Here is a 10,000-nt window from a genome sequence, read left to right as displayed (position 1 = left end):
GTGATAAAGATTACATAAACCCGAAGTTATCTAGATGTTTGCCTAGTTTTATCATATTTCCTTTTTTTCCACGCCAACTCCCACCTACCCCTTTCGTTACACAATAAAATAAATAACTTTAACGAGCAACGAAGGTATATATCAATTCCTTTAGTTATCATCAATGCGTCTTTGTTTACATCGAATTATCCCGTGAAGTACGGATGTATTCGACACATCGTTTGTCTTTAACTACTTAATTATATATTCATTGATGCATCTATTAACTCTTTCGTCATTTTTTTCTTTCCTTCTCTCTCTCTTTCTCTTTTTACGTTTTTGTTTTTGTTTTTGTTTTTGTTTTTCATCGTACGTTTATTCGTTACAAGAAAAGAGTGAAAAAAAATACACCAAAGTTCTACCTCTAATGTGACATTTACTTCGGGATGATAGCGCATCCTCGTAATGGAGAGATGCGAGAGTGGATAAAAAAGGATGGGTTAGAAGAGAATGACATCGAGTGAGCGTGCGCATTGTGCATACACACGCATAGAAGGACAAGTCGCGACGAGATGTGTGTGCGTCGCGAGGTTCGTCGTAAATGTCTTCATTCGTAAGATATGAGATACCGTGGGCGTCTAAGGATATACACGTGCAACGTGCACACACACACAGACACATACACATGCATATATGCATACATACGTACGTATAAGCACACACAAACACACACGACGAGACCTCTTTCGTCTCGCTCGACCGTCCACTTTCAATTTTATTGGACATTTATGGAAAGTGCCGGTGATGACGGTGGAAATTATATGAAAGAGACATACCGGAATGTTTAGCTTTTCTTCTATTGTCACGTTATTCGTAGATGTATTTTGTTAAATAACGCACGACTTTAGTAATCCCGCGATAGGATATATATATATATATTGTAATCGAGAAAGTTTAAAATGGCAAAGGAACGAAGGGTCAAAATGATATGGTACATATTTACTTGTAGTTTTTAAATTCGATTTTTTTTTCTCTCTTTCCCTTTCCTTGATAATTGGATTAAAAGAAATAAGTTCCTTTTATGTTTATGTATTTTTTAAGTGTCGAGTAATATTTATCGTACCGTCATTAGTTTAGAAAAGAATTACTGTTTGCTATTGTAGTTGGAATCTGTTTTAAACTCTAAAGTAAATTTGAGCTGAGGCATGCGAACGGAGGCAGGGCGAACCGGCTGACCCTTCCGCTCGTGTTCCCAGAGCGATGAAAATTCCAAAGAGGGTCAGAGCGGACTTAGAAAGACTCTCTCGAGCCGTACGTGTTGGCGTTGCACGTGGGTTGGGCACACACGGTGGGTAAGCTAGCGCACAATGATATACCTCGAGGCCGGTTTACACGGCTATAGGTCGAGACCTCGTCGTGTCAGAGGTGAGGCCGCACCCTGCGCATTGTGTCCTGCCCACGTGACCGACGTGCACGTCAAAATCCTTACTTTTTCCTCTCTCGAATCGTCTCCTTTCCGTTTCGTTTTATAAAATCTATCGATTACTTTCTCCCAATTCCTCGAAATACATCGAAAAACATTTTCGAATAATTTCTTTCGTATCTCTTAATGGTAATATTTTTTCTTTTTTTCTTCTTGTTTTCTTTCAAAAGATTCTCTGCCAATTATTTATCGCAAATCTCGTCTTAAAAGGTAGAATAATATCTTGCGAAATTTCTATGACATAAGCGATACTTCTACTGACACGTGGATTCATCGTTTTCTGTTTCAGGTAAGCAGAAACTTTCGTACGGAATATCAAGACGTCCGATAAACTGTGCGTCTTAGGGGAAGAGAGAGAGAGAGAGAGAGAGAGAGAGAAGCGCTAGATAACTTGTCGCTTTTGTGGGAATCGCATTTTAAGGTATATTTAAATGTCAAGCTTCGATGGGCTCGAGAGAGAGAGAGAGAGAGAGAGAGAGAGAGAGAGAGAGAGAGAGAGAGAGAGAGAGAGAGAGAGAGAACGCATCGAGTAAGCGAACGCATGAAACATGGGATATATTAAACTAATAAACGGTTCCGGTTTCGTGTTTCGCGGTGGGCGTTTTCGAGGAAACCCGAAAGGAATTCTCACCCTTTCGGAAAGTCTTGATCCCGTGAAGTCTCAAGGGAAAAGTCGAGTCGTTAGCTAGAATACGCCTAAAGATACATTATCGTCGAAAGATTTATGAAAGCGTTAACCTTTCATGTCTGATTTAAAGGCTTCATATGTATGCATATATACATATGTATATATATATATATTTTTTTTTCCCTTGATTTCTTGTCTTTTTTTTTGTAGGAGAACATCTTTTAGAATTGATCGATTGTGCATGGCAAACTTTTTATTAGTGCGAATCGCGAGAAGAACATCGAAAGGAAGGTGTAGTTTTATCGTGCAGCCATGCAATAAAAGCAGAACATAAATGCGAATGTCGGACCTAATTAGCGAGGCGTGACCGGAATCGTATATCGACTTTCATGCGATCTCTCATTTGCCACGATCTAATAGAAAATCATTTAAACGTTAATCGTAATCTTTCAATAAATCGATAATATTGATCCGAGGTTGTTACGTGAACATAGAGAATTTCCTGGCAAATTTTATGGTAGAACTGGAGCATAACTCTGTAAAATTTGTTCTGTATTCGTCGTTGGTAAATCGATCGAGACGGTTAATATCGATCAAGACGAACGTGCATATCTCGTTAATATCGCATTTTCACGTTGCCTTCTGTCGTAGTTCTCGTCGAACTCGTTATTTCCAGACGAACGGTACGACGAATCGACGAGGATCGATCGATCAATCGATCGATCGTACGGGCACGTTCCTCTCTCGTCAGAATTTATAGAAGCGCTAACCTTTCGCGTTTTCACCGTGCTCGATCTCCTTCCTCTCCTCTCCCCTCCTATTTCCCCTTCTACCCCTTCTCCCTCCACCTTTCCCACCTCTTTTCCCCTATCACCCCTCGTCCTCCCTTCCACCGATTCTCGTCACGAGTCACGGTACTCTGCTTTTTTTTTTTTCTTTCTCTCACCGCACTACCATTTCTATCTTTCTCTCTCTGTTTCTCTACCTCTTTACGTCTTCGTTCCGCGTACACCAGCTTCTCCCAGGATCGCAATTATATCTAATAACCCGCGGGAATGGCGTCGTCTCGGACTGCGGCCAACTTTACTCGACTTTGATTCCGAGAAAGTTACGGTAGAAACGTTTGACGAGCCTTGAGAAAAGAATAATTATCGTGCGTGAGATCGGTCGGAAACCTCTCGGAAAGAAATTCTTTCTATTAATTACTTACATACGATTAATTAGAAGTAATCGTAACGTGAGTTGTTATCGTGAAAGCGAAAGGTTGCTTCTGCCGTGATATTGAAAAATCGAAAGTGATATTATCGTTAGCTGAATTCAACAAGTAGATTAGCGATTGTTAGAGGTAATATGTATGTCATATATGTATATAAAAGTTGGGATTAAACTTTTCTCTCTCTCTCTCTCTCTCTCTCTCTTTCTCTTCGATATTATCATTAATTGAGTTCAACAAGTAGATTAGCGATTGTTAGAGGTAATATATATTATATATAATACATATATATATATATATATATATATATATGTTGGGATTAAACTTTTCTCTCTCTCTCTCTCTCTTCTCTCTCTCTCTCTCTCTCTCTCTCTCTGTCTCTCTTTCATTTTCTCTTTCTCTTTTTTCTGTTTCTTTCGCGTAAGGTTCGAGAACGACACCTCCCAAGCCGCGATAAAGATGTAAATCTCCCTGTAAGCGAGGGAGAAGTACGAGCACGGCAGTGGCTGCTATTAATTCATGCATGCATTGTTACGTGTCAAGCGGCGCGGTGTATCTGTCGGCAGATCGTCGTGACGAGATAAGCGCGCGAAAACCTTCCTTCTCCTTCTTCGATCGGCAGTCTCCGTCCGTGCCGGCTTCGTGCATCTTGCACTCCTGCGCTTTGCACTTATGTACGTAACTACGTGGGTATACGTATATACGTGTACACGTGTACTTTCTCTCTTTCTCTCTCTCTCTCTCTCTCTCTCTCTCTCTCTCTCTCTTTCTCTTTCTCTTTTTCTCTCTTTCACGCATAGATACGTATATCTATCTACATGTGTATATACATATATGTGTTTGTGTGCGTGCATCTCTCGCGAAGAACGAGGAAGTGAGAGAGGGGGCTGAGGGTGAGGAAAGGGGGTATAAGGGTGGCAGAGGTTACAGTGGTAGGGGTAGAGGTAGGTGCACCACGAAATGCCACCTTCGCACCGTCAAGATTAATCGTCCACGTCGGCGCGGTGTCACGATAATTCCCCTTTAAATGACAAGGTACTCGGTACGAGAGCTACGATGATACGACGAAATAAAGCTTCCGTGAGCTCTCTAAGACTCTCTCACGTTCACCGAACGTTCTTATAGTAACTTGGGCGTTGAGATGATAAATTCGAGGGATATGTTCTTTTTTTTTTGTTTTCGTTTTTCTTTCTTTCTTTTTTATTTTTTTTTATTTTTTTCTTACCACGGAATCTACTCTCGCAACGCGCGTTAGATTGTTAGAATTATGATCGTTGAAATTATCGAGAAAAGTCGATGGCAAAGTCTCGATATTAAAAGAGCGAACTCTTTTAATGAAACGTTCGCTTATGACGAGCTTCGTTTAATTCTAATTTACGAGGAAGAACGATAGGATGATTTCTTTTTTCTTTTTAGTATTAGTACAACCTCGAGATTACGGATAATGTAAATATAAAATATATTACAGTTATAACGTGATATTTAAATAACGCGGTTTTGAAAGCTTTAGACTTTTATCTTCGCATTTTAATAGAATTTTTTAAATACATATGTACTTACGTTAGTTTTTAATCTTTCGTATGTATTTTATCGGTGTAAACTAAGTCATTATACGAGCCAAGAGACATAAATAAAAATCGTCGAAGAAACGTTATTTTTGAATATTATTCAATATATTTTTGAATAAAAATGTGCATTCTATCTTATTTTATGGCCCATAACGTTCGTGCGTTATTTGCAATGAAATTTGTTTTCTTCGTTATTTTTATAATCTCGTATAAATTATATGTTAATTTATATAATATATATATATATATATATATATATATATATATATATATAAAGTTAATTGACGTAATTAAAAAACAAATATTGTACTAACACCGTTTCTTCTATTAAATCTGATTCTCGTGTAACGCGATTTAGATATACGACGATTAGCTATGTAAATTCACGTTATAATCAATGATTATAAAATCTATGAATCGATGACTTTATTGATTGACGCTTTCCAATTTTCAATCGCGAAAATGAATGTTCTTGCGTTTGAATAAAAAAAATCGCTAATCGATAATCTACGATTATCCGGCGTAAATCGGCGATGATTTTATCCGATCGATCGACCGATCGACCAACGGAATCGTTGAATCTCTCTCTCTCTCTCTCTCTCTCTCTCTCTCTTTCTCTCTCTCTCTCTCTTGCACGCGTTTACGGTGGTTCGCGCGATACGAAGGCCGACGATTTGTCGCGTAATGCGCGATATCGACGATCTCGAGGTCGCAATCGCCGTGACCGCCGCGTCAGACATCGCGGTAACACGTGTCTGATTTCCAATGAGAATTTAATTGCTCGAAGCTTTCGTTCGCCTACCGTCTATAGCCGTGGTGGTACTTCCATGCCGGTCTCTCATTTGCATCGAGAGAAGAGCACGTGACCATATCGGGAAGGTCTCTTCTTCCACCATCGCTGTGTTCATCTTCGCGTAGTTCTTATTCGAAGGAGTATTTCTTAACTCTGATCGATTTTCTTATCGCCGATAATATTCTTCCTTTATATAATAATAACGATAGTATTTGGAAACGGTGAATAAATTTTGGAACACGATTTGCAGGTAATAAATACGATTAGAAAATTTTTTTCTTTTCTTGTTCTTTTTTTTTTATCTTATCTCCCTTTCGACAAGAGAAAATAAAAAAGAAAAAATCTCGACACTCGACAATGTCGAGAAGTATCGGATCGTCTTTCCTACCTGCTAATTGGCTATACACGAAAGATCGATCGAAAAGTATCGGAAGGTTGACGGTTTCTCGATCGTTGGATTAGAATGTCGTTGATTAAAAGTTTCTTTGGTTTAACGGAGAGAGTAGTAGAACCGAGACCGATGGGTCGCGTCGCATTCCAGCGTGTGCTATCGGTTCATGATATCGGAACGTGACGTCTCTTCGAGGTATACACATAATCCGTACCTATCTGATGAACTCACCGCGTCTCCTACGATCTATAATGAGCTCGCTCGCGTTCCAACGATTAAGAATGAAATTGATTCCCTTATCGAATCGGTCTGATGGTACCTACTTAAATACCGAGTGTTTTAGAAGGACCGTTTTCTATTCGCGATACAATCAGTACTTATCTTTTTATTTATTCATTCATTCATTCGCTCGTTCATTCATTTGTTCATTTATTTATTTATATCTATTTCTTTATTTTATTTCCATTCTCTTCTCCCCATCTTCTTAACACGTACGAGACGATTTTCGTTTAGTTGGTAACGTTCGACACGAAAAGGAGTTTGTTTCTTCCTGGTGAGTGTTCTCAGTAGGATTCCTCGTTGGACGTCAGCCATGTCAGAAAATTCATTTACGATCTTTGCCTTTGTGTTTCGAAAAGATAGAAAAAGTCTAGACGACCGGCAGGTATCTACCGGACGCCAGACATTCTTGGATTTATTGACCGGCCTCTAACATTTAACCTCTTCTTCTTCTTCTCTCTCTTTCTCTCTCTTACTTTTTTCTCTTCTTTTTTCTACCCGGAACCTCTTTCTCGTGCACACAAAAAGCATTTGGTGAAACGAAGATTTCGGTCGTTCCTATCGTCGTCGTTAAGTAGACGAGCACGGGGGGCGGGAGTAGAGACGAAAGTTGGATGAGGGGGATTCATTGGGGAGGTGTATCTTGGCCCAACATTCTTCCTTCGTCGACCTTTAGAATCCGTCCTGGGGTCATCGAGAGAAGAGCTTTGAGATTTGGGTCCCAGGTATATCTACTTTTTCTACCGGGTGTAAACAAAAATCCAAACCCGTCTCTTACAATCCACTTTTTACAAGCTCCTATTCACGATTACGTTTGTTAAAAACGAAAGATATCCTAAAAAAAAAAAAAAAAAGAGAGAGAAAAAATCATTCAATCATATTTACCTACATCTTTTCTTTTTTCTTCCTATTTTCTTCCCTTTCGTTTATATTTTTATTTCCTCGTTTCTTTCGAAGTTTGATTCGAGCTAAGACAGAGGAAAAAAAAGGGGGAAAGAAAGGAATGAAAAAATAGAGCACAGTTTCGAAGCGCCTAATGACCCTTTTTGCCGATACGATAAGCCGTTAATTTACGTTTGTCGAAGATACATTGCGAGAGAGAAAGAGAGAGAAAGAGAGAGAGGATAGAGGGACTCCTGTCGTGGGTGGCCGATCGTTGGAAGCGCGCGTCGTCGTTCCATACGGTTCACTAACGCGATATATTCGCGAAGCTGAACGGATCCGTCGACATGCTCGCGATTAATTAGCCGAGGTACGATATCGCCGAACGGAAAGGTTAATCGGCCTCGATCGGTCACGCTTTTCGGTATGCCCGAGTCAGGAGGTACTTCTCTCTTCCTCCTTCTCCTCCTTCTTCGTTTCCTCCCCCTCCTGCACTCTCCTCTTCTCCTCTTTCTTCTCCTACAACGAAACAAGCCGATCCCGACGATTAAGCCTCAAGAAATTGCACGTACTTGCTAGCCGACGATTAACCGTTTACGTATCTTTTCATTCCTACGAAAGTCTTATAAAAATATAAATGAAGAGTTTTACAGAGGTTGAGTAGGACACATAGTTGTGACATCATACACAGAAGACGAACGTTCTTTCTCGAATTGTATAAATACCTTTAACGACTGTACTATTCCAATCATTTACAAGCCCCCAGTAGACGATGACTCTTTTGTCAATTTTCTTTTCCCTAATTGATGTCGATTAAATCGTTGGAGTATCTTATTTTCCTGTGATTAGACTTTTTTCTCGTTCTTTTTCTTTATTCTTTTTTCGTTTCTTTTTTTTTTTTTGCATTAATAGTAAGTAGACGAGACTAAACGACATTTCAATACCCATGGGAGACTAGGATGAAATAAAGATCAAACGTACGTTATATAGGTAAACGAGTAAACGGGAATCGAATGAGTTGAGAAAAAGTATCAGAAGAAGAAAAACGACTACTTGCATATATATATATATATATATATATATATATATATATATATATCATAGCAATCGAATAAATCATGAGACACGAATACAACCATGCACGGATATTTCTGATCGACCGTTTCTAATTACCCTTCGACGATACGGTAGCGATTATTCAAAGAAGCTTTCGAGAGATGGAATAAGCGTACGCTCGCGTACGAATGCGCGCACGCGCGCGCGCGAGCTAGCTAGCAGCTAGCTAGCTAGCTAGCTAGCTAGCTCGAGCGCCCGCTAATCCGAGCGAAGCAAAAAGCAAACGTCGTGAGCACTTTCCGCATAATAATATATTATCCCGGTCTCCGACGCTGTTGGTAGCTATTACATCGTCGTCAATTAAGTTGAAACTGCGAATCGCCTCGGCGATACTAAGAAAGAGAGAGAAACAGAGAGAGAGATAGAGACAGAGACACACATGGAAAGAAAGATAGAGAGAGAGAGAGAGAAAGAGAGAGAGAGAGAGAGAAATCTCGTCGGCTGGCGTTAAAGCAAAGGCGTATCGCTGTTTAGAAGCGTGCTTGCCAGCGCGCACCTCTCGAAGCGACGAAGTCCGTGACCATCGAGAATCAACAAAGGTCACACAACCGTTTCCCGATGCACTCGCAATGAATAATAGGTACAGTGCGTAAAAGACGCACGTAACTGCGAACGAATAATGCTCGAGAGCACGGCAAATCTTTTTTATAATCCCTTATCGGACTTCTACGTTCTCTTCTTTTCTTCCTTTCTTCTTATTTGTTTGTTTGTTTGTTTGTTTGTTTGTTTGTTTTTTTTTTAATTTTTCGATTCATTCATATACCTTCTCTTCGAATGTTTTTTTTTTTATCGTGATCAGTTCATATTAGTTGAATAGTTTTATTCTTGTGAGAAATAAGGGAAAAGGAAAAGAAACGTTCGCATCGTACCTTTTTAACGTTCATTGCATTTAATCATTTAATCGTTGTAGTAATCTAGATTAATTACATGTATATATATATATATATTTGTTTTAATAATCTTCATGTAGGAATGTTACTTTTTTTACGTTTATATAATTATCGTCATTTATGCAAATAATTTCCCGCATCGTGCTTCTTTTTTTATCCTTTAGGGTGGAATCGTGTTACGAGATATATGATTTTTCACTGCCAACAATTTTCTTCATAGATTTTGATACAAGCGAAATTGTAATACGTACGTGAAATAAAATATTTATTGAAATATTTCGCAAGTACCTAAGTACACAAGTGTAAAAACAAGTAATCACAAGTATACGCGGCAATCGGGCACTGAATTTAGCTCGTTCAATTCTGTTCAACATTTTCCATATGACATACGACTTCTACGGTAAAATTATATAATCAGGGTTAAATTCTCGATTAATTTGCGAAGATAAATCTTTTCGTGTGAGCGTACATACACGTAAGTAAGTACGTGCTTCTTCTTTCGTCTTATCTAATCTATCCAATCAAAATTATATTCTTTCGTTTCTATTTCTTATTCGATGAGTATGAAAAACGATCGATTTCTGTTGAACGTTTCGATAATCGAGTAACACGTAACGGATTAACGAAATATAAATCCACCGTCGCATTTGTTTTATCTTTCTTTTTGTTCTTTTTTTTTTATTTTTTACTCGTCTACTATATTTAATAACGTATCATTGAAAACGTGTAATAACAAACAGGATATCGTCATTATAACGTAATTTTATTTTATTATCGT

At 38.8% G+C, this 10,000-nt stretch overlaps 1 protein-coding gene across 12 annotated transcripts in view; it reads left to right on the top strand.

Moving 5' to 3' along the window:
- LOC127067062 (serine/threonine-protein kinase Warts-like) overlaps window positions 1–10,000 on the top strand; it is a 142,756-nt gene that overhangs the window by 52,292 nt on the left and 80,464 nt on the right. The window contains exon 1 of one of the 12 annotated variants that reach the window (XM_051001570.1): window positions 3,721–3,977. The exons of 5 other annotated variants lie outside the window; for them this stretch is intronic. In XM_051001570.1, the coding sequence (XP_050857527.1) occupies window positions 3,827–3,977 (151 nt within the window). In that variant the 5' untranslated portion in view covers window positions 3,721–3,826. Of the gene's footprint in view, window positions 1–3,720; window positions 3,978–10,000 lie in introns of those variants that run through there. 6 more of the 12 variants (XM_051001572.1, XM_051001573.1, XM_051001574.1 and 3 more) reach the window with 6 other exon arrangements.

This window comes from Vespula vulgaris, chromosome 10, assembly GCF_905475345.1.
Source record: "Vespula vulgaris chromosome 10, iyVesVulg1.1, whole genome shotgun sequence".
In the NCBI taxonomy this organism is placed as follows: Eukaryota; Metazoa; Arthropoda; class Insecta; order Hymenoptera; family Vespidae; genus Vespula; species Vespula vulgaris.
Note: the sequence above shows the minus strand (reverse complement) of the source record. Positions and strands in the feature narration are given on the sequence as shown.